This window comes from Anabas testudineus, chromosome 3 (assembly GCF_900324465.2).
Source record: "Anabas testudineus chromosome 3, fAnaTes1.2, whole genome shotgun sequence".
Classification (NCBI taxonomy): Eukaryota; Metazoa; Chordata; class Actinopteri; order Anabantiformes; family Anabantidae; genus Anabas; species Anabas testudineus.
The window spans coordinates 12,878,997-12,905,016 of NC_046612.1; the positions used below are offsets into that span (position 1 = coordinate 12,878,997).

Sequence of the window (26,020 nt, forward strand, 5' to 3'; positions counted from 1 at the left end):
TTATACCCAAAAGGTAAAAAGTTTATTATCAACATCATTAATAATAAACACAAACTGACTGTACAGTAGAAAAAAATACACAAAAACAAATATGAAAACTAAACCAGGAAACCAGGTAAGCTTCCAAAACTGTGCACTGAAAACAAAAGTATAATAGTTTGATAGTGTGCTAACAGCTACTTTTTAGGTTTTTTAAATTACATTCAGGGACAGTTAAATTACTTTTTTTTATATTTCCTACCTTAAAGTACTTTTTCCATTCTGTGTTTATAGTTATCTATAAGTGTAAATACTTCATCTTATGTACAAACCACTTTGTCATTATCTGAACAGAGGTAGTACTCACTAATTCCTTCAAGATATTAATAAAACAAGCACACAGTATTCACTTCAAGACATCCAGGAGATAACAAAAAAAACAACAATTTACAATATTAATCAAAAATAGTGTCAGCACTTACAAGAGTCAACTTATTGTTATGTTGGTTCAATCTGACAACTGGTAACTGGTCTGTGTACTGACCATTGACGCCATATCTTAAGAACTTACAGCTTTATCAGATATAAGAATTTCAAGGGGAGAAATATCAATTCTAAAGATACATAAACTAAGTGGGAGTGTTTATTGTTAAAATATTTTTAATTTCACTGATAAACCAGCAGAGGGGCCTATTATCCCAAAACAAATCAGTTCTAATTGGTCTTATATCACTATCTAAAAAACAAAAATGCTAAAGTTGCTTTTGTACCGGCACACCCTTCAAATGTATCCATCCTTTATGTTCACATTTCACTGATCCTTCTGCCAGGTTTTAATATATCTTCATGATTCAATTTAAAGCACAACAAAATAGTACCATTTAAGGCTTACCAGGAGCCAGACAACTAAGCTCCCAGCTCTACTGAGGTGTGCATGTTCACAGTTGGAGGGTTCAGATGACGATGCTGCGAGAACTCTTCTCCTAAAAGAGACATACTAACTTTAGATTCATTTTACTGGAAATCAGCATAACTTAGACTTTTATTACAACTTTCTGAAAGCCTATATCCTATATGCACATTTTATTTGATGTGTTGGTGTTATTGCAAGAGTGCATGTCTAACTATAACTAAAGCTGAGAGTGTCTTACAGAGTAGCGGCCATTCCTCCGTGATCCTGGTTTCTGTCCAGGCTCATATTCGATGTAATTGGAGGTGTTGTCAGCCCAGCCTCCACCTCCTCTTCTTCCTCCTCTCCTGCTTCCCTCATCATCTGAGCTCCAGGACCCTCGCCTTGATTGGCGTGATGCAGGGGGAGAATAGTTTGCTCTGGACCTGCTTTCCATCAGATCATCCCTGGAACGGGAGCGGGGACGGTCCATGCCTACCTGTAACCCACTGCGACTGCGCCCATCCAGTGAGTCCTGGCTGTAGCTCCGTGACATATCTCTAGATCTAGTGGTTGAGGGGTAATGCCTGCCTGATGCTCCTCGCTCATGAGGACGGCCAAAGCCGCTACGGCTGCTCTCACTGGAGCTTGGCGGGCGAGTCTTGGGTGCAGGGGGTGCCATTCTGCCCTGCTGCTGCTCCCTTATTGGTGGAAGTGTAATGACACGGCGCTCTGTTGGAGCATCATCAAGGGCAGAGATCATGCTGGGAGGGCCATGGGAAAAAGGAACATTGACAGGCCTGTAGTTGCCAGGAGGCGGCATCTGCTGCATGTGGTGGACTGGAGGTGGCTGCGCCTGATGGAAAGAAAAGAACAATTAAATAACTGGTATTCTTGTTCTGCATTTAAGACACTGAGGCTGGAATTGAACCATTAGTCCCAGGGTGACATACCTGTAGAGGCACCAGAGGACTGGTCATGTCGATCCCCTTCACCTGGTTCTCCAGGTAATCAAGCATATGATTGTTGCCAGCAGGAGTGGGGTTGCCGTAAACACTGGGAGGGGGCATGCTGTAAGCTGCAGAGTGAGGAGGAGGCAGAGGCATGGGCTGCAGAGGGATGTTCTTCCCTGAAACAGATCCTGAAAAAAGCAAAAACAATGTTAAAATAAAGTGAGGTAATACTAGAGACATTTGTGGATAGATACACAGCTGTCTACAGGTGTTAAATGCACATTATGCTCATTAACCAAACTGCTGTGCAACATAATGTGTGAAGGCTTGTGTGCATACCTGAGTAGAGCAGTGGGTTTGCCTGGGACGAGGCATGGCTCATTGGTGCATATAATGGTTGTCCTCCTAACCAGGGAGCCATAGCCCTCTGGGCCTCCTTCATCATGCGATGTTGCATCACAGCTGAAAGATTATGACATCATATTCTTTAATAGTTGTCAATAGAAGGGAGGGAGGGGATGGGAAGTATACAGGCTCTTTCTGTGTACTGTCTTTCACATTTTCTGAAGGACTAGCACATATCCTAAATAAAAAAAAATGAAGCTTTACATGTTAGTTAGACAACGTATTCTACCTTTTTCAGGACAGCAGCATTGCTGTGGGCAGCAGGGACAGCGAACGTAGCAGCAGCAGCACTGAGGACAGCACTGGCAGCAGCAGATAAAACAGAGGATTAGGAGAAGTAAAGCTCCGATGATGATCAATAATGCTGTTAACCAATCTGAGAGAGGAGAGGTAGAGACAAAAAATAATACATAAATACACATCTGTGGCTGTAATGTATGTTTAACCATATATTTTGTCTTTTTGTTTCTTACTGTAGACAATGAGTTTGACATCTTGGTCAGGGTCTCCAGATGTGTCTCCAGCAGCATTGACACTGCAGACGTACACTCCGTTATCCCACCACATGACCTCACTGATCACCAGGTCAGCCACTGTACACACACACAAACGGCTCTAATTAAACAGTGGTTAAGTTACAGCACAAACAAATTTTCAGAAAAGTTAGGACTTTTTACAAAAAAAAAAAAAAAAAAGTCTTTTGCTTGAACTTTTATTTATCTGACAAAAATACAAACTAAAGATTTGCAGTGTTTTCACTGACCAGATTAATACAATTTTTGTAAATATATATAATGCCTGCCACCTAAGACTGAAAGGTATAATAAATATTGAATTAACGCCCTTCTGGATCCTTTTCAAAATTAACTAATAACAGGTGAGGGGTAACATGGTTGTGTATAAGGCAAGAGAGCAAGAGCAAATTCCATTAGAAAGAAACTCAATGTGTTCAATTAAATGAGGTATGAAGACGCCAAAATTAAAAAAATAATAAAAATAACATGCAGACCTAAAAACACATACAAACAAAAACATATTCACTTAACAAAAAGAGATGATGGAGAAAAACTAAATATTGGAAATTCAGTGTGATGAACTCACGATTTTGGATGGTGATCTTGCGTTGGCTGTATTCTGTTCCCAGTATTGGTGCACTGCTTCCTTGTTTCTGAATGACAGTGCGCACAGTCCGCTGGGAATCTTGACAATTATTGCTTGGATCCTGTCCTAACTGTAGTGCAGACTGGTACGCTGCAAAACCAAAGAGAAGCTTTTTAACAAAACAATGAATAAGATTTTTGCATGCAAACTAAGAAGTGTTGGCATTCAATTCAGAGTACTGCGCCCAACAGAACCCCACAGAGCAGCTAGCATGGTTGTCAATAAACCAAACCAAATTCCTGTGCAATAAGAAGTGCTGTGGCATACTCATTTAAAAGACTGATGTGCAAATTAAGAGTTAGAAAGAAAAATATTGAGGATAAAAATACGAAGAGGGCACAAAACGTAAACTTAAGAAGATTGAATACACCATCTTCAAATAAGTGAAACATTTAGACTAGGACAGGTATATTTTAGAAGATGAAGAAGGTGAAACTTTTTATGCATACAGAGGTATGCATGGAAAAAATATTTGGAAAATATTACATAATATTTTAAAATATAATGTTGGCCACGATCGACAGGTGTCAGAACACACAGTGGATCATCACAGCTTGATGTGCATGAGTGCCCATGCCGAGCGATGTCCACCACTGCATTAAAACCACTAGATGTGATGGCTGATCGGTATCTAAACATGATGTTTCTCCCTCATCATGCCATGCTTTACCTGCCTCTTCTGTTTCACATCAACTTAACACTTTTATCTCCATTGTGCTCTTGTTTTTGTCTTGTATTTGCGTCTTACCTGTGGAGTAGTAACTCAGAACAGGGTCCAGGCAGAAGGACTTGTACGTCCAGGTAACCAGAACATTTTGGGAGGGTGCAGATGTGGAGTAGTCACAGCGGAGGGTCACTGAGGAAAACATCATTGTGCTGCGCTCATTGTAAGGAACAGTCACCTGGACGCACAGGTACACTGCGGGGGGGAGGACACAGGGTTACAGAGGGTTTCTGGATTTGTGCATTTGTGCAAGCAAGGAGCCTCTGATTACTTTAGCTTAGGGTATGCGTAGCTAAAAGTCAAGGAAGAAGAGTGTGTTAATAGAAAAACGTGTGTGCTGGGTTTGTCTCAACCAAAGAGCTCAAAGTGGAAGAACCAGAAAAACAGGCGACGCAGACAAAGGCACCGGAAAAGGCTTCCAGTGAAACCAAACATTCACCAGCTGGAGGTGACCTGTTGGAGTCAATGGTCCCTACATTTGGACAAATTACGCTTAAAATAAGCATAAACATGACGACAGCTTAATCACAAAACGAGTCACCCATTTACCAATTTAACTCAGAATTAAAAAAATAAAAAGGAAAGATGAAAGTCAATACGGTAAATGTGGTTTTGTCGAGTTCAGCTCCGACTGACAGGCTGAATTCAAACACGATATCATCTCTGTCAAAGAAACAAAACCTGTCATGTGACCGATACCTCACGTTTAATTAGTTTCAGGCGACATTTTAATTGACTTTCAATTCACAAACGAGTTTAAAATACGTGTTTTTTTAAAACAACATGAGACCAATATGTAAAAAAAAATAAAATAAAAATGACAAATTACCTTTCAGTAGCGAGGACAGGAGGCTCGCGACAAGTAATCCCCGCATTTCGACAAAACGCTGCAAGTCAATTCCGAATAAAACCACTTGTAGACTTCCCCAAAATTAAAAATAACAGAGGTAAAAAGGTAAGCCTAACTTTAAACCTGAAACTTAACACAACTGGTCATTGTTGTGTCGTGTGCCCGGAGAGCTTCTCTCCGCTGTTAATACCTGGACACTGGAGTCATCTCTGGCCACACCCCGAAACAGGTGTATCCATCCTCATCTGTGACGTCGCCAGGTAAACACGGAATAAAGCGGAGACGCTGTGACCGAGCTGGTGCAGAGAGATGTGTTCATCACAACAAGAGATCATCCTGAAACAGATACTGCATTTCTTTGTTGTTGTAATGTAAAATAAATAAATATTAATGAAATAGATTTTCTAAGGAGAAGTTCAACTTTTCAACAGATATTGTACAAGAATAAACATGTTAAATGTATTTCTGCTTTCAACTGCATTTTATGGTTTTATTTCACTGTGAGAAGGATTTTAAGTTGAATTGTTTAACTTGTTTTAAACCGTCTTTCCACTTAACTTATTGTTATATGTTATTTATTGCAGCAAGCAGCAAAACACTGTAAACACATTTAGTTAGACTTAGTTTTTGTGTTTATAGTTTATAGCTTTTATATCTGTGAATATAAATGAGTGAAAGATTTTACAAACCTACACTGTTACACTGTACAGGATATGAAGCGCTCCAACTTTCTGTCACCAAACCCCCTCTGGGTGAACACTTAGTATACTGTGGATTCTGTGGAAAACTCTGCAGCCTCCATATCACATTATTAGGACATCAGACGATCTGGTTTCTCAGAAACTGAGACAGCCGCGCTCCAATTCACTCTTTCTCACTTTGTGGGTGTTCGTCAAACCATCAACACCAAGATATTTACGTATTAACAAAGCAGCGAAGTAGCAGAAATAGCCATGTTGGAGTAAATGTTATTAGTGTTTATAAGGGCATCTGTGGACGGTTGGCGAGGCGTCATCCACGAACCACAGGGTCAGTGAACAGATTCCAGGTTTCTCCTGGCCAGGAGAGAACGGAGAGCAACTGGGGAATGGGGAGTAAAAAGACCAGAAAGAAAGCTGAGAGAGGTTTCAGCCAGTGGTTGGTTCATTGCTGGGAGCCAGAGATGTCTCTGGTGTGTCTCCTTCTTCCACCACTATTTCCAGAGGAGTTGAGCTCTGGTTCACTCTGGAAACAGGTTTTTCTACAATTTGCTCTGAAACCTTTTAAACCTCTTGATTCCCTTGCTGCCAAAATGGCTTGGCAGCTGGTTTCTTGGCTTTGCTGGATGTTCCACGGACTCTACTGTCGTGTCTGCCTCGTCAATGGGAGGCAAGCATTTTGGCTGCCTCGGAGGTTTCTGTGTTGGTGGCGGAGACAGAAATAGTGAAGTAACCTGGCCTCTCATTCTGTCTGCGGCCTCAGACATGGCTGGAGAGTTGCTGGTGGAAAATACTTACCGTAATCCTTGACAATGCCAACATGACACCTGCCACGACGCCAAAAACTCCTCCAGGTGTTGCTGCAACTTTTGTTTGGTGAAAGAACCAGCTGAGGATTCACATCTGTCATCCTCATACGTGATGCATTGTCCTGGGAATTCAATCTACTCGTTGGATATCTGCCTAAAGATTCTGTCTTGTTGTCTCTGAGCTGATGTTTTGAAACTACACATGATGTTTATTAGTTTTATTTCAGTCCTTGTGCTTTATGTGAATCTTGATCTTTCTTACAGTACTGTATATGCTGGGATTACTGCTTCAGTTACCAATGTTTCAGAATAATTTTATCTGTGATGTTGCTTATTCTTTATGTTCTGACACTTTTTTACACATACTGTTATGTTTTTTTTTTGTTTTTTTTTTTTTGCAGACAATAGAAAAGGGGAAATTATTTATCTAATCTGAATGAAATGACCTGAAGATGTGATAGATGTACTTGAAAAATATCATTATTCTTATGTTTAAAAATTTGAAATTGTTTGCAGGATTCAGATAATCATCAGTAGCACAGTCTTTATTATGCTTTCTCACAGTGTCTGTTTTCAGAGCACATTCAGCTGTAACTCTGCAGTAAAACCACTAGATGTCAGCCTGAACGTTTTTAACTGAGCTGCAGATTCATGTGGGATTTCTGTTTGAGTTTGTTGAGTTCTCGACCATTAAAACTAACAACCCCACTCATTTTAAACATGCCCACAATTCAAAAACGTCAGAATCTGCATATGAGTGGGACAGCTGTTGAGTGTTTTGCTGAAGTGCTTTCTGAGTCCTTCAGACTCTGAGCTTGTGTTCTCTCTAAGCCCACCCACTCTGCACCTGCACAGTTTCTTTTTACTGGGATGTCCTGCTCTCTGTGTTTCCTTCTTACTCTCCCTTGTATCCCGTTTTACTGTTGAGGCTTAAAATCACAAACACTGCTTCACTCCATATTCACTTGTAATGCATTGGGTTTTATTTACTACAAATGTAAACTTTTTATCATGTACATGGATTAAACATGACTAAGCTCTACAGTATGTCAGTGGATTTAAAAGCACACAGACAGTATAAAGTGGTTTTACACATTAGGACATTTCAAAATGAAATCGATAGTCACTAAAAAAAGTTTGAAGTATTTTCAAAGTCTATATTTTACTTTGTGACATGCACTGGCACAGGAATTAGGATGCGAGAAGAGGCTGCACTGATTTAAGCAGTGTCGGAAAGTCTTCTTCTTCTTCTTTCGGCTTTTCCCATCAGGGGTCGCCACAGCGAATCATACTTTTCCACCTAAATCTATCATGAACATCTTCTACCCTAACATTAGCCAACCTCATGTCCTCTGTTAAGCAGTGTCGGAAAGTAACAAGGTAATTATGTTTCAGAGGTTGTATTAAATTCCATTTTATACTAAATCAATAGTTATCTGACTGCTTCTTAAAACTGCTGTTTATAATCAACAAATACATGTAATTTATGGTGGTATATGTGAACCACCTTTATCTGCAACATTAATTTATGTTAATAATTCAGATATATAATACACTGTAGAAATGAGGCCTTCATAATGAGCTCTTTTACATATGGTACTTTTAAAAAAAAGCATTTCACTTCAGTATTACATATTTATTGTATTACAATAATAGAGTTTAACACTTGAACTTAAAAAAAAAAGGTTACTTTGCTTCCTCGGGACTCCAGTTGCAACAAAAAGTAGGCGAACTATCTAGTGGCTCAGCCAAAGCCCAGACCTCAACCCAATAGAGATGCTGTGGAATGACTTAAAGAGAGCCGCTCACACCAGTCGTCCGAAGAATGTGTCTTTAATGGTTTCCTTCAAGTTTGCACAACTCTAAGCTACAGACACAATAAGCGTTTGCTTGACTGCTACCAAAGGTGGTTCAACTAGTTATAACACCATCACTTGGTATGTTTAATAGGCGTGTTCAATGATGACATGAAAGATCGTGACTGACAGTGTTATACACCATCAGAAATATTGCATTAGTTAATATTTTTGTCTTTACAAATAGTTCACTTACTTTTTCCTCCAACCGTATGTGTGTGTGGTTTGACCATAACGCTTTTGATTGACAGTGACACAACAATTCAGATTTGATTTTTCATATTTTTTTCTAAATATTGACTGGTGCACAAAAACACCTGGCATCTAACTGTTCTAGGTAAGGGCCATTCAAAGTGCACACACACAAACTACACACAAGCCTTTTACTTAGTGATGTCATTTTTTCCCAGTAAAGCCCAGGAGGGAGTTGATCAACAACATTCCTGACATACTCTGGAGCTGTGAGTGGTCGATGTCTTAACCGACCCCTCCCATCTCAAATTTACAGCATATGAGCTCTGATTCACACATTTATCTTACACTGATAGGACAACAAGTAAAACAAGAGCCTAAAGTCATTTTCTTTCTGTGAATGTCAGAATTCATTCTGCTGTCTTTTATCTCTTTATCCTGTGGAGGTGGAAGAAGTGTAATGTTATATTTGCCGCCCCGTGTCGTGGCATTTTATTAAACAGGGGTTTAAATGTTGCAACAATATCTTTGTGTGGGCAACAAAACAGGGCAGATTTCTGTGGTTGGGCTAGAAGAAAATGATGTGTGAGTTTTGACACAGCTGTGTAGTGACAGCAGATCAGTCTGTGGCTACAACAATGAACAAAGACACATGAGTCATACACTATAACACATTGTCTCCTTAACAAAAAAGTAATCTCTCTCTCGGCACACACAAGTCAGTACCAAACTGCAAGATGGAAGAAAATTAAACACCAACATTAGACTTTCAACATAGAGGCAGTTACTGAAAAGGGTAATATTAAAACAAAATATCAAAAAAATAAAATAAAAAAATCTGCAGGTTAATATGTGTGTTGTGTATGTGTGCAACACGTGACACACGCCAAGTGTTGGTTTAGCTGTTGGCTCAGCAGTGATAAGAAAAGGCTGAATTACAGTCATCAAATCAAAGACACTTTATCTTATGTACACAGTTTCACTGTGCTTACACAAACATTATTATCATATAATTATTTACAAATTACAATAATCATATCACACATACAGTAAACCAGGTTAAAGTCCCTTGAAGGAAAAAAAGCTACTTTGTGCAAACTCTAATGCATCTTGAGAAAAGTTGAAAAGCTCCATTGACAAGTGATGTTACTGCTTCATAAATGTTCATAAATGTTAAACTACATCATCACTGCAAAAGCTAAAACAATGTGGGTCGTACTGGGTCAGTGGCTAGCTGGAAAATTAGTCCATAACACTGACATATCAAACTGAGTCCTGCAGCCAGGCACAGATTATTTGGTGTCTGAGCTCTGTTTCAATTACATTTTGCTCTAAAACCTTAATTATATTGTTAGACTTGTTGTCTAGATGACAAATGATGCTACTTGGTATTAAACATCAAATTTACCAGCTCATCTACATGCACTGTATGAATAAGTTACTGAAAGAAGTGTAAAAGGTTTTTTTTTTTTTTTTTACCCGGAGGTAGCAGAACAAGCTGTAAACACAACATTAATAATTCACCATTTAAAAGTGAGTACAGAGCAATGTTAGTATTGATTTCCTATATCTAACTTTGTTTTACTACTCCAAAAACATTTAACCATATGTGCTGCTAAATGCTCAGAAGTTCACCAACGTGTCTCCAACTGTGTCTCTGTGCTTTGGTGTTGAGCAGGTATAGCAGACTCTGTTTCTTGGAGTTTTTTTGTTCTAATAAAGCCGTTTCTGTTGTTTTTGTTGTTGTCGTCCTTTTTCATGAGGCATCCACATCATTTTCAGTAATATTGTGGGCACCACTAATATCAGTACATCCTAGGGATGTAACGATTCTCAAATTCATAGATTGGTTAGGACCTCAAAGTTTAGGAAGTTGAGGCCTTTTGATACATAGCTGATCTACACTCTGTACTAACATTATCAGAAAGCTGCTTCCAGCTTCAGTAAACTTAAAATCTCCCTGTAAATCCTTCCCTCTTAGTTCCTGAATAAGTTGCTGAATGACAATGTGTGTATTGTCACACAACTGAAGTGACAGTATGTCCATTACACTAATGGTGTTGTCATATACTTTTTTAAATGCAGATACTCTCCAAATGGAAATGAATGCACCCTTTGTGCTAGAAAAATAAAGCATGTCTCTTCGCTTCAGTCTTTTCTCCAAGGAGGGGGAGGACTAACAGGGTCCTGCTGAGAGGGACAGTCCAGGTCATACACCCAGCCCACATTAGTTCAGTGTTAGTCCAGCGAAGATGTACAGTATATGAGGCAGGCGGTGACAGAAACTGAGCGGTGATGACTTCATAATTCAGCAACGTCACAGGCAGGAAGCCCCAGTAACACTCTCAAAGTGTGTCTATTGTCCATTTCTTCATTCACTTCCAAATCGTTTATCTTTGCTTATGCTCACTCATGTTTTGCATATTTTTCAGAATCCACACTGAAAGTCAGTTTCATCATCAGCTGACGTGCAGTTCCCTTTGCTTTTCAAGACCATAAGCTCTAAGCTTTCCATCAGACGATGAGGGAATCTCGGCTGAGAAGAGTGTTCTGGTGAGGATACAAAAAGGAGCATGCAATCAAAACAACATAAAAATATTAAAGCATTACTTGTTCAGTGAGACAGTATAGAGGCACTGAGCATTAGCCAAACATGGTTATTATGGTAAAGTAGAACCTGGGACAAACTGCATTTCAACTTTGTTTCAAATGATCTGAAGATCTGTTTTAAGCTCCTGTTTGAAGCACAAAGCTGATTGTTCTTAGTGAATTTATTTTGTGCAGGACGTCTTGGGTGTTGAATACCATTTTGACCCAGGTTTGTCATGGAGGACCAGTTATGATTGTTGTTAAGAGCAGATGGATACAGAACAGAGTAGTCTACCTAGTTTTCCCCCTGGTAGCATTTGAACCTGACCTGTCAAAGGTACAACAACAACACTTATTGTAGACCTGCAGAGTAATTTTGTGGTCAGATATGACCCTTTATGACCTTTTTGATCCAGAAACCGCATTAACTAAACTCAGGAACTAAACTAGGTTAATAGGTTTTCTATTACTTTACTCAATGTTTAAAAAGTATGAAACATTCATAGGTCTCATTCATAGATATTCAAGAGCCACTTGGTGCATTCTTTTTTTGTAAATGAGTTTGACCTACTCATCCTGGCAGGTTCCTTAATCTGAAGGGTCCTGGTGCCGGGACCTTTTGCCTCATAGGACTATTGTATAGGATCAAAATGTAATCCTTCATGAACACTTATTTAGTTCCTGAGTTCCTTAAAATGGTTCTTGGACCCTTGAGGAGGTTTGGCAGAAAATGCCTAAGCAGACACCTTTTACGGTAGGGAAATACTAGTAGATAGTGAGTGTTAAATACATTCCGATTAACCTAATGTTAAGTTTTTCATACCCATCATTTATATAATAACTAGCTTGAAATAGCTAGGAAAGACAATACATAGGTTCTACTCGCTGTCACTGTGTGTGTGTGGCAGATAGGTTCTACAATACATAGGTTCTACTACCAATGATTAATAAACCTGTATTTACTCATTTTACTCACCACTTTCCGGGACTTGTCTCTGGGTTCTTCTCTGCGACCAGGCAGGGAATCAGCAGGAGGTTGAGAGGAGCGAGTGTTTACTGGGAGTGGTCGTGGAGATGGCCTGTTACTTCTGCTTCGCTCTGTATCTGAGTAAGGAGGCAGTGAATCTGCCTCAGGCTTGTTACTAGGTGAGCGGCTGCAGTGCCGACTAGATTCCCCGCTGCTCTTTTTTGAGCTGCCCTTTGAGGGTGTGTCTGAATCCTCCTCACCCCGTGACGCATTTCTCCCCTGGCCGACCACTCTCAACTTAGCTTTACGCTCCAGCAGGCTGTTAAGAAATGTGCCATCATAGTCCTTCTCTTGAGAGGAAGTTGATGGTGGATTAACTCTAGGAGGAGGTGGGACAGGGTGCTCACTATCCCAAGTACCCCTCCTCTTTTTGGGTGAAGGAAGTGGGCTCATGTTAGGTTTGTTTTTTTTATTTCGTCTGGAATAATCTCTGTTGTCTTCAAGCTCATTTTCATCACTGTGGTAATGCTGAGGCGGACCATTGTAATAAGAAGGATATCGACTGAGTTCTAGAAACTCCATCTCATAGTCTCCTTGCTCTTCTTGCCTCTTCTCAGGCCTCTTCTGGGTGGAAGAAGCAGCAAACTCCTCCAGCTCATCCAGTGAGCCTGTTCGCCCTGCAGTACGGTATGTCTTCCTCTGCAGATGTTCTGAACGAGGGTTCCACCTGAAAAACAAAACAAAGGTTCAAGAGGAGTACAATGTATGTTTTTATGAGTAAGAAATTTATGCATTCATATGTGCCTGTACCGGAGGTGGTTGTCCTCCTCACTGTGGTTATGCTGCCTTTGACTACGTCCAAGCCTGTGTGACTGTGAAGAAGATGGCAGGTCTTCACTGTATCGTCGCGGAGGAAGAGACTCTTCCTGGTATCGATGGGTCTCTGGGTGTGGGTCATCATGATAACGCAGGGGTGAATGTGTATTCTCACGATGGCACTGTGGCTCTGGGCTGCGGTTGTCAAGGTAACGCTGGGGTTCGGACTGCGAGTTGTGGTCAGGGATGGCCGGCAGTGCTTTCTTCTGGACGTTACGGTATGTTTGGCGAAAGCCAGTTTCGCCGTCATGGAGAGAGCTCAGCTCAGACACACTACAGGCTGCAGAGGCCAAAATAAAATAATTAATGATTTCATGAGATAAAAAAGCTAAAACTTGCATACCGTATAATAAATCATTCAGCAAAAGTCTGAAGAAGAAGAAATCACAGAGAGTGGTAAAGTCACAACTGCTAAAACATATTCTTTCAAATAAGCAGGCATGCACAACTGCGACTGTGAACTACAGATTATTCAATGTGCAGAAAGCTTGAGTGCAGAGATACATGCAAAGACAAGCTGAAAAGAATTCAATGTTGTCAAAATGACAAAACAGACAGTACAGCATGCAGCGACCATTCTTTGCAAATGCATGCTTTCCTGGCAGCAGGATGAGAGAGTGAAGCCACAGGATAGGTTTATGAATCTTACACTGGTGGCTGATGGACCTGGCAGGGTTGAAGTGAGCCAGTTGATTCTCTACATACTGTAGCACTCTGAGAGAGTCCTGTTCCTGAGGTGAAGGCACACGGTAGGGAACCCCCACAGCATGCATAGGCACTGGAGATACACACTTGACCCATCAGTGTGAAGAACTTGTGTTTATCTTTGTGTGTGTAAGCTGTGGGTTGAAGACTCACCATAATAGTGCTTTTACCAAGGTTTCTATTTTACCATTTCATTCCATGACACACACACAAATTTACATTGTTCACATGCAGAAAAAAAAAACACACAAACTAGAACTCAAGTCAAGTCAAAATAAAGGCTAAAAGAAAAAAAATCATTAATTATGAAAATGCAGATTTAGATTAGGTTCACCTGTTGTGAGTAAGCTGCCATTTGAGGGGGGGACAGAAGACATCTTGTCGACCAGCGAGGGGGGAGCGATTGGGACCATTGTTGGGACACCAGATACAAAGTATGGAGGGTATGCAGGTGTCTGAGGGGTGGAGGTGCCCGTCTTTATACCCTTACCTGCCTCATACACTAAGAAAAACACCACATAATCCCAGTCAGACTTTTGAAAAGCATTCTTCTTTGAAACAGTGTCAGCATTTGGAATTTTTGAACCTCTAAGTAAGTTTGTTTATACTCACAGTGTCTAGGGCAGCAGCATGTGTCGGGGCAGCACCAGCAGCTGACGTAGCAGCAGCAGGAGTGAGGACAACACTGACACCAACAAACCCCAACCAACAACAGAAATAACACACTGCCCAGTGCTACTGCCGCCACAAACACCCACTCTGAAAGTACAGACAACACAGAATCCTACATGTAAGTACATACTAGCACGTGTTAAGGAACTGTTTGGTTTGGTCCAATCACTGTGTAGTTATACTTTAAGTATATTCCATTTAACTTTTGCAGTTCTACATATAAGAATGTTGTACATACGACAAACAGATAAAAGAGGAAATTTTACAATTGCAGAACCACATATATTGTCCATTTTATCTCAAAGAATCTTCTTGTGAACTCCAGGTGTCCACTGCTTCTACAATGCCAACAGTTTGCTATGCTAGTAGAAGCTAATGTAGCCTCAAGCTGTTAGCTTCAAACAGAAGTGTGGTGCATGGTAAAAAAAAGTTCAAACTCAAGGCATCATACTCTGCAGAGCACAATAGACTTATGTGAAAAAAATGTGTGGAATGCCCCTTTAAATCTGTCTATAGTATTAGTATTCTGTACTATTTTCCTTCTTCTCTTTAGTGCAGTGTGTCCTATGTTTATAATGACTGCAAACAGATAAGCACTGGTCTGTCCCATGGGTATACTGCTGATATCCCAAATTTTAAGAATGTTTCATGTTTACATTTGAAAATAATGAAGGCAAGATTATTTACTAAGAAGTAAGTATACTTAAAAATGGCCAAAAAATAAAAATAGAGATAAAAAGAAAGATAAATTCCTGACTGATAATGCTATTAGGGTGACCAGTTTAGAAAATTACTGTAATAACTATAGATAAGATTTTATCCCAGTGAAATAAATACTGAACTTGTGTTAGCTTCTTCTAAAGCAGATCAAATTGCTTTCTTCCTTAACATGATGCATTTCCTATAGCAACAGGATGTTGAGATGGGACATACCACAGCTAGAAATAATTGTAAAGCTGTAGGACATCTGATGGGGAGTAGATTGTTGAAAAAAGTGTACACACAATGTGTGCAAGTTTTTATGTACTGTAGTGTGTTTTTCTTGGATGGGAACAAAATGTTGGAGTACTAGACAGTTGAAGTGACTGATACAGCAAGAACATCAGATAAACTACATGTATCTGTCTACAGGGACAAAGCAAAGGAAAGGGAATGAGAGGGCAGATAAGGAAATCTTGAACAATGTAAAACCAAAGACAACATTGTCTCTCTCACACACACACACACGCTGGCACCAAAAACAAGCACAAGCACACTCACAAGCACAAGCACACACACACACACACACACACACACACACACACACACACACACACACACACACACACACACACACACACACACACACACACACACACACACACACACACACACAGGAAACCTGTTTTCCCTACAGGAAGGAAAGAGACAGTTTATGTTGCTCTGTAAGACGATGCAAAGATTTGGCCGTTACAACAAATTAGCTTGTAATGTAATGTAATCTCATTCGCAAACACTATGATTCGTACACACACACACACAAGGATTGTAACACAGTACATTTAGACCTCTGAGTGGACAACAACACATATTAATGCAACATGAGCACCAGAGAAAAGTTCACAGTAACCATTCTAGCAGTGTGAATCATACCAAGTCAGTCTGGGAGCTTCACACAGTCCATCCATTCATTTATCACCACAAACCACAAATCCACAAATTTTAAATAGGTATTATAGGAATTTTATGTGACTTAAAAGAACCTCCTTCTCCTTCCTGATGACTTAGTTTTTTCTGGGTAGTGTCCAAATGATGTGGAATAGCTTGTTAACCACAGCCATAAATAACTATAATGACCATACTAGCTGTTTTCAAGCACAGCCCATCTTAGTGGACCAACAGCCAGCTCATTATCTGACAAGTTGGTTAAGACTGTCGAGAGACTCAACTCTGTCAAAGCCTCATGATGGCTGAATCACAAACACCTGTTGCATTGTTTGCTCATGTCAGAGGAGCAGCTGTCAGTGTAGGAACCATAAGATGTGGTGGGAAAACTCAAGATTTTGTTTTTATCATTGTTTTGTATGTCCAATTCAGAATTTCTTATGTTGTTTGTTTACCATACCATTCAAATGGTTCCTAACACCGATGGTTAGAGCAGTGAATAGGGATAGTATGGAAGAACCAGGTGAGGGGGAGATTACATTATGCCCCTACCTGGCATAATCTTCAAATGAAAGTCTGGCAGCAGATCTTCAGGCACACCTGAGAAACCTGGAAGAGACAGAGCAGAAGTGACAAGAGTAGAGGAGAGGGAATGGGGCATGAAAGATCCCAAGAAAGTTATTGTTGCAGCAGAGAGAAAAATTAGGTAAAGACAGAGTATGCAAGTCAACAGCAGCATGCACCACAGGACAACTATGAATCGTTCTCATAAAGATAAAATGAAAACCAGATAGGAGCTCTGAGTAATGCAATATGCAGAGCTGCAAATCACTGGAGTGGACAGTCCTCACATCCACAGTCCAAAAACAATCTGTAGTGAAACATTTTGTTCTTTAAACCCTTTCTCTGTTGTCTCTGGCCAGTGTTGAGTGATTCCTGAATAAGAAATGGAGCACCCTAAGTAGGGATGCACTCTGTTAGCCATCAGCTGTCCATGTTAAAGCTGGATTTCTGGATAACAGATGTGATAACACATCTCTTATCAAAGACTAATGCTGAAAACATGCAACTAACAGAAAAACATTCTGTAACACCCATACTGAAAACTTTGTAATTAATGTGTTCTGTCCAAGTCTGTACTCTGCCAATGTCTCCCAGTAAACCACGTTTTTAGTTAGACTTTTTAGTCATATCAAATTAATATGAGTCCATTAACAACATAATTCAGAAGTAGTTTGAAGAAGGATCAGGTGTAAAAGTCATTATGTTATTTCTGGCTTCTCCTGTGATAACAGATCGAATCTTAATATTTGAGTTGTAGCTATTTACAACTTACTTGCAAAGATGAAAACTAAACTTAATTAGATATGAGAGATTAAAAAAATATCTGATAAGTGAGTCTGATACTTATTTTGGATTCTGCAAAATTATTTTCCATATATGTTTCAGGAAAATAAAAAGGAAACTCCATAAGCAGAAAAGCCCAAGTTCTTAAGAAAACATAACATCTACACAAAGTCAACAGATCTGAATAAAACATTAACATGATTTACCTGCAGTGTGTCACAAACTGGAGAAAAATTGGAACAAGTTTGTTTTGTTGTTTTTGTTTATGTGAGCATGCAAGCTGCAGTAAAAATGTCAGTATGTGAGGGTGACGTCAATAGATATTGGTGTTTTACTCTTGACTGTGTAATTATTATGGAGAGAAGGACAGGAGTGCTGAGCGTGAGAAAGGAGAGGACTGGAGAAAAAGGGCAGACAGGAGTATTCTAACTGTAGCTTATAATGCACATACCTGACTTTAGCATCTTTCTGGATAGCTAAACAAGTTCTTTGCGGAATTTGAAAACAGAAAGAAACCTGTTAGAGTTACAGAGAAATACTCCCAATAGCTCCCACACACCAGTCTCACTATACCTGTGAGGACATTTATTTACATAATGCATTTGTTAAACTTAAAAATGTGATCCTGACCCTACAAAACAAAAAAACTGACCACACAAGGAAACGAAGAGATGCAAACACACAAATCTTATCCTATTTTCAATATGATATTTTGAGCCCTTGCATTTGTTCTGGTGAACTTTTCCTTATATATTCATTGCTCCAGGATACCTTAGCCTGCCAAGCAGGAAGGTGACTGGAGGAAACAAACATGAAAAAACATATCTACTGTAATACAGGTTGAATGCATGAATGTTTCCATTATTAGCAAGTAGTCTCTGAGCTACTGAAATGGATATAAAACACTGAAAGAAAGTAGAATGGTTTTATCAGCCACTGAGTTTGCACAGACGTCACATGTTTCATGTGTCTCCCTCAGTCACTTTGCTCTGCTGTCCCTCTTCCCCATCATTAAATCTTCACTGTCTTCTTTTTCTAAAAAGACAAAGATCTCCCTTAGACATTGAGCTGGGGCCCCAACTGCTGTTATGGAAACACCAGTGCCTCACATACCATATATTAGTTACACCAGGAATTACAAGATTTTAGCACTATGGTGGATATAGGGCCATTATCTTTAAAACGTTGTATTTTCAAACCAAGGTGGTACCCAAACTTTAGCAGGAATCAGAATGTATTGGCAAACTGTAAAGGCTTTTTTCCAGTACTTGTGTGTGTGTGTGTGTGTGTGTGTGTGTGTGTGTGTGTGTGTGTGTGTGTGTGTGTGTGTGTGTGTGTCTTTCGTGCATAGCTCACATAAGTCTCTGAGTGCCAGCCAAACAAAAGTTCAGAAAAAGAGTGAATCAGGGCACTGAGAGCCAAACAGCCTCTTAGACATTACCATGGTAACATTTGTTGTTACTGAACACAGACAAGTACACTGTCACTATAACACAATACATTAAAGATATTTCTACAACATGGGACACACAAAACCTACACACACCAATGCAAGTGTATAATAAAGTGGAATTTTAGTGTACATGTCAAAGACTTGCACAACTTTTCTGCAGCAACTAAATTGAAAACAATATAAGTAAATGCAGATGCCACTGAACGCATAACATGCATAAATCAGCTCATTAATGAGCATGAGTATTGTGCTGTTGATGATAAATTGGTCAGCTTCTAAAAGCCCTGTTATGCAACAGTAGCTTGTACAAAATAACAGTAAATATGTGTGCTTTTGTGTGCATATAAAGGATTGATCAGACATATCTTCTGCAATGAGCACTGAAACTGAAGTGTGCTGGGATGTTTACAAAACGATACTGCAAAGTGGATTTTGCCAGTTTTGTGTTGTACAAGACAAGGTGTTAGTTGAAGGCGTTGAAGTGCAGCTCAAAGTCAATCTGCCAGAGCTGACTGAGATTCCCACATTATTTGATGAGTCATTATAGCGTCAATGGATATGACTTGGGACAAAGAAAATATTCGTAGAGAAAGGTTCAAGTGTGACCTAGATTAACTAAATGTGGCTAAATTAATTCATTTTTTTTTAATTTCCTTTACAACAGACATAGTAGGAAAGTAATGGCGCCTTACCGAGAACCAGCAGCTCCACGGAGGCTTCATTTGGTCCCTCTAAATCATCAGCTATAATCACTTTACAAATGTAAACTCCACTGTCTCCCCACTGGACCTCTCCTATTCGAAGGTCTGCCTCTGCATGAGAAAAAAGGATGATTTTAAAATGACAAAATATTTTAACACCTTACTGTATCTGGCTGCTTGTAATAAACATGGACAAATCGTACAAAAGTAAAAAGGGGAGATAGAAATGGTAAAATATGAATATGCATCTTTCAAAACATGGTGATGTTATGAGTAGTTTATATTCATATGCATACTTTGTGCATTTTAAAAACTACATCATATATCAAACAGTATGTAGCAACCCAAGTATTGCACCCATATATGGGCATTAATATGCTGCTACAAAGGCCTCCACTGGGCCAATACTGGGCTGCCTACTCCATTGTAAGGGGGTCAAACATGTAAATACAGCAGACAGGAAATGGCTAGGATAATTCACTTCCTTATACTGTTAGGCAAGGAGGAACCAGAGGCAGGCTGACCACACCTTCCCACTGTGACCACTCTCTTAATTTGGCCTCTTTATACCGCCACACTAAATTAGAAGTGAAACACTCAAAATGTCAGAGAAGTCAAGAGTTTCACCTATAATTTAAGGCGTTTGATAAAATGTGTTCAGAAATTACAGCTATTTTCATACATACAGTCTCATTTTGAGGGCTCATAAACAATGGAACAAAATAAATAAGGATTGCCTTTAATACTTGTGTACAGAGGCCAAAAAATTAACTGCTCCAATATTTATGTCCCTGACTGTATTTTAACACTCAAAGACACACAAGTCAGATGGGATGCCAACTTTTATATAACCATAAGTGTAAACTAATGTGTTGGTTTGCCTGTGTTGACCATGCTCAATGGGAATAGCCTCCTTGCGACACTGAACAGGATTACATGGGTATGGATGACTGGACATCTCTGAAGGCAACATTGTCAAAGCTTTTACTTTTTTGCCCCTTTAAAAGATCACTACAGTGACCTGTTTCAGGAAAACAAGGGGACTGAGGCAAGAAAAAGTGAAAGAAAAGTCCTACACTGGGAGAAATGAGTATGTGGATGGTGGGGTGAGGAGTGATCTGAGAGTAACAGTGAAAGCGAGACATTGAACTACATCAGAGGGAAAGAGTGAGGGGTCAGGATGAATGAGAGAACAGCGTGAAAATTGCTTCTTTTGTCTGTGTTCCTGCTGGTCAAGAGAAGGTTGATTCTTCGGCCAAAGTTAGAGCTCCATAAATCTGAGGCCTGCTAACAAGGCCGTCTCTCTGTCTCTAAAAAGCAGACAATCCTTGAATCGTATGATGGCATTGTAGATGTGACGACATGGGGATGGTGGGATGGTATAAGCATAGATCTGCTGTAAATTTGTGAAATACAATTACCAATGCCATTGTTAGCATGATAGATGCTAAGAAAAAAAAACTGTTTAATAATCTAAATTATTTTACTAAGACTATGTAATTTCATTTTAGGATTATACCAAAATAAATAAATGATAGTCAATACTTGTGCTGTATATAATACATATTACTTGTAAATGCCAAACTATGATTTCTTTTTGGCTGGATGTACAAGAGTTTCTTCTTTCTTTCTCCAAGAATCATTTCACACATTCTTTTAGTATAATGCCAAAGCATGAACTAGGTATGTATTCTAAACGCTCTACACATTTTCACTTTCACTTTTAATCAGGAATCTGTAGAAACTGGTGTTCCTTGTTCATACAAAGCACACAGCAGAAAGAAGTAGAAGTAGAAAATGTGCAATTCCTAAGAGTAGTTATGTTTTTCAGTGGCTGCTTCAGCCATTAGATGTATATTTGTTCTTGTTCTTCAGAACAACTTGCCAACTTCATGCAAGTGAACTGAAATTCCATCTAGAGCTGCTGAGCTAAACTTCAACAATAAAACAATGTGTGGGCCTGGTTACAAAGGTGCTGTGTGATCTGAAAAGAAACTTCAGAAGTTATACAAGTCTTACTGTTGATGATAGAGATGTCTCTGTTCTTGTAGTATTCTGATAGCGTGATTGAGGATCCAGAGATGGAGGCGACAGTTCTGACCGTCCGGCTACTGTCAGAGCAGTCAAGGTAGCTTGCCATCATTGCTGAATCATAACCCCCGCCAACCCCTGTGGTTCCACTCGTCAGCCCACCTCCTCCCAGGACTCCACTCACACTGTCGGAGTAGCTGAATGAATCCCGCGTCCGGTCACGACAGTACGACTTGTAGACCCACTGTACCACAGGGGTCTGTGTGGACACGCTAGTGTACTGACATGGCAGGACCACAGACTGGAACAGCACAGCATACCTCTTCTCATCTCTCACATACACATGAACCCCTGAGCAATATGAAGGAAAGAAACCTGTGAAAGGATAAGATAATGCAGAAAAATCAGTAAAGTGTAAGAGAAGGAAGGGTTAAAATGGTTAAGTGTAGATAATCATTAAATTCACTGTGTTTGTAAATAAGTTCTGCAGTATGAAAATGCTTTAGTAGTTTCTGAAAGGGAGCTTGGAGAGCCAATGCTGGCTTTTTAAAATCTACAGGAAGTATGTTATAGTACAGTGCTTATCATCATGATAGTCAGTTAAAACAGCAGCAGTGATTGTGACACACAGTCCATGAAGCCATTTACATGACATGGCATCATAAAAACATATTTAGATTCATTCTGACATACTCTTTTCCAAAGATGTCATTAGCTCCACTGTTCATCACATATTCATTAATCTGCTTCACCTGTAGAAGAACTGCAGAACTTGACTAGAAATCATCCTGTTTCGGTTTTCTCTATTATCAAAACTATAAAGTGATAGTTGTCTGAACCTTTATGTGTTCATGACAAACAGGAACCACTAATATTTAATTTGGCATACATTAAATGGTGATGGTTTCTTGTTGTTGATTTTGTCAGAAGGTGAATCCACAATGTCTAACTGGCATACCACAGATCTGGCAGCCCAAAACAGGTTTTAGTAATATCCTGGATATTATATGTAATCAGGGGGATTTAAGGATTACTACAGCAGACAGCAACACACCACAGTGATTCAGATGCTGAGTCAAGGTTTTAGAAGACACGTGCTCCTGCTTGCTCATTTTAAAAATAGTTGACAAATCACATGTTTTTTGCCTAATTGCATTGCCACCCTTCTCTTAAACCCATTTAGTCAGGTAACTATATGTCAGGATCAACCGTAACCAGAAACACACACACATTCTTCTGTTTTACTTTTGGCTACATTCAATTTAATCATTTTGATATTTGGCAAAACTAACATAGAAAACCAAGGCTGGTATGAAACAGTCTTGAGTTGCTTCTGCTCAGTAAAACCTGACTGTGAGCTGAGCTGACCTGTTTTGGAGTTTTTGAAGCTGCAGGATTCTGGATCACATGATGATCAGAAGCTTAAACGCGGCAGTTCAACAGAAGCTCACAGTTAAGAAGCAAGTGAAAAACATGCCCACACAGATACACACCCAGAAACATCTGCATGCTCCTGTGTATCTTTCCCAGTTTAAGCAGAGGGTGGTATTGAAGTGGACCAGTGATCAGGAATGAAGTGAGGACTGAGAGGGTGGGAACAAAGACTTTTGTTTTCTTTCTGTTACTACTGTCAACTGATTTCAGTGAACAGACAGATCTCATTAAAAATGCTAAATATCTACACCGTGCACAATGTTTCGAGCATTTCTTGTTGTTTCCGTTTTTTTAAATACATACTTTTGTCAGATCTGGAAGCCCAAACCCAGTTTTAGTAATATCTGGGATATTGTAACCAGTGGGATTTAAGGATTACTACAGCAGACAGCAATCCACCACAGTGATTCAGATGCTGAGTCAAGTTTTTTTTTTCTTTTTCTTTTTTTTATAAATAGTTGACAAATCACATGTTTTCCCTAATTGCCTCCCTTCTCTTAAAACCATTTAGTCAGGTAACTATATGTCAGGATCAACCGTAACCAGAAACACACACATTCTTATGTTTTATTTTTGGCTACAATGAAATTAATAATTTTGATATTTGGCAAAATTAACATAGTTACCGTAACTACGGTTGGTATGAAACAGTCTGAATTGCTTCTGCTCAGTAAAACCTGACCATGAGCCGAGCTGACCTGTTTTGAAGTTTTTGAAGCAGCAGGATTCTGGATCACATGATGATCAGAAGCTTAAACTTGGCACCGTGCACAATGTATCAAGCATTTCTTCTTGTTTCCGTTTTTTTTAATACATACTGACATTTCTTCTAAAAAAACATTTAACTATTTTTGACATATGAAATATTGAAACATACATTTATTATTGTAGTGTGTTATATTATAACTAATATTGCAATAATGAAAATAGTCATTAGATACAGGCCAGTAACGCAATTGCTGGTACAACTGGAAACAATTTAGTATCATTTTACTTTATTATTTGTACTTGTTTTTTAATTTTTATTTATAATATGCAAACTACAACAATTGTGTGAACAATGATATTTTATGTTTCTGTGTCTTTGAGGAAAATCTAGTTTTAAAGTAAAAATCTGAGGTTTGACTGATATGTGAATTTTTGAAGAAAGAGACACAGTTTCAGACCAAGAGGAATCAAGCTGACTAAAGCATAGATTCCTCAAGGAGAACATTACTCTGACTTCTAAGAAGTGAAAAAAAAACCCGGGAGGTTGTTCTTCTTGGGATCACAGGCTGTGTGGCGATCCTGGTTTTATTAGTTTTCAGAGGAAGCCACCTCCAGAGGAGGAAATGTCAGCAGGAGGAGGGGAAGGATAGTTACCATTGTAGTACTGTATGCAGAGTAGCCAAGTTTTAGATGTTAACACCTAACGCACTCCATAGCAAGCAGATGTCAGCAATAAGGATAAATCACCATTATTTTTAACACCGTCTATTGGGTAGACCCATATACATTTATATTTAGCCATTCAGCAGAACAATTCAAGAGCAGGTGTCATAAATGTTATTGGTAGATTTGTGAAGATATGTTACAGTATATATAGTAAACTAAATTGGCAAATAAGAGATGTCAATACAAATTGATTCTTTGTTTTACATGACTGGTACTTCTTTTTGACAAAATAAGCCAATAAATTACTTTTTATGTGGAGGCACTGATAATTTTTGCATGTTACAAAGTCACAAGTATTTGCATTTATATACATTTTGGATTAACTCGTCTCTTCGATATATTTAATTATAGTCAGTAGTTATTATTTCTGCAGTCTAAATAAAACAGTAAACTCTCACTTCACAGAAGGACCTAGTTTTGTGTGAAGCTAGATCTCCTAATCCATAATCCCTAAACTTTTAGTCAGATCATTCACACATGACTAATTAAATACAGTGTAACGGTGGACTACAGCACAATTAGAAAATCGGGCAATAAAGCCATAAAACAAAGTTAACATTTTATGTTAAAGTTTACTACACGGAATATCGTAAAATTCAGCTTTAACTATAATATCTCTAAATATAAAATTGCTCTCACAGGAGAAAACACCGGTACCTTGCTAATTAAAGGTAATATGTAGGATTAAACATGTCAATCTAAATATGTTCGTCCCAACACAACAAGTTGAGTCGTTAACAAACTAGCGCAGATTAGTTAGCTAACGCTAACGTTAGCAGTGAGTCGTTAGCCTGCCGTTACCGTTATCTCAACTTTAAACCTGAGTTCAACAACCTGTTACTCGACTTTACTCCGAGTAAACTCCTTCTTTGTTTAGGTTTATCTTAACTTACCTGTCAAACAAACGAGAAACATCCACCACTTCGGGGTCAGCAACATTTTCCAACAAAGACAGGTGAGTTTGATTGAGATCTTTTGGTCAACACGGCGTCTTCTCATCACCCACTGGTCGACGCTCAGACTCCCACTTCTAGGACGGGATAACGGGACCAGCGTCAGGCTCGTCAAAATAAAACTCCAGACGTCCGGTGAGGGCTTTCAAAATAAAAGCTTTGCTGTTATAGAAATGAGTGGTGAGAAGAGACCTGCAGTGGATTTAAAAGGATCTATATGGGATTAGTTTCTACATGGCTTTAGTATTTTAAGAAAATATAGTTTGCGAGCTGGTCGTAGCCCTACTGAAATCATTAGCCACCATTTCATAGCCTGATTGGTTTATTTCATTCAACTTTGTAGTCTATACCAACAACAAGTCATCTTGTGTGTTATTGTGAACACTTTTAACTGTTTACACTCATTTTGTGCCTTGTCCTAGGCCTAAGTTATTTCTGTTAAGTTCATCTTAAATTAATTTAATAAGAACACATACTGTATAGAGACCTTTGGGATCATTTTGAATTTCTATGCATTTTGTTTGTTTATTTTACTTTGTTTTTGTTGTACTTTTTTTGCCTTTTTGATTAATTTTCTAGCGAGAAATGTTATCAACTTAATGTGTCAGTGACTCTGCTGTGTGAAATATGTAAACGTGGATATGAATCTCTCATGAGGGAGCAGTATCCCAATTAGTAGTAACTTTTAAAGGCTGAGG

The 26,020-nt window shown here is 39.1% G+C and overlaps 2 protein-coding genes across 2 annotated transcripts; both read right to left on the reverse strand.

Moving 5' to 3' along the window:
- LOC113174900 (immunoglobulin-like domain-containing receptor 1) lies at positions 1 to 5,167 on the reverse strand. The gene is made up of 9 exons (XM_026379097.1): positions 4,941 to 5,167; positions 4,136 to 4,306; positions 3,328 to 3,477; positions 2,700 to 2,819; positions 2,456 to 2,602; positions 2,161 to 2,283; positions 1,822 to 2,009; positions 1,131 to 1,724; positions 1 to 962 (listed from the first exon to the last, which is right to left on the reverse strand). The coding sequence occupies exons 1-9, from the start codon at positions 4,984 to 4,986 to the stop codon at positions 933 to 935; spliced, it is 1,569 nt and encodes a 522-aa protein (XP_026234882.1). The 5' UTR covers positions 4,987 to 5,167; the 3' UTR covers positions 1 to 932.
- A 1,686-nt stretch (positions 5,168 to 6,853) lies between these two features.
- On the reverse strand, positions 6,854 to 25,391 carry LOC113174432 (immunoglobulin-like domain-containing receptor 2). Its single transcript, XM_026378457.1, has 10 exons — positions 25,263 to 25,391; positions 21,490 to 21,876; positions 19,462 to 19,581; positions 16,522 to 16,578; positions 14,266 to 14,412; positions 13,988 to 14,155; positions 13,598 to 13,726; positions 12,883 to 13,228; positions 12,082 to 12,799; positions 6,854 to 11,066 (listed from the first exon to the last, which is right to left on the reverse strand). Exons 1-10 carry the CDS (start codon positions 25,366 to 25,368, stop codon positions 11,031 to 11,033), a joined length of 2,214 nt encoding a protein of 737 aa, XP_026234242.1. The 5' UTR covers positions 25,369 to 25,391; the 3' UTR covers positions 6,854 to 11,030.
- Between the last annotated feature and the right edge of the window lie 629 nt (positions 25,392 to 26,020).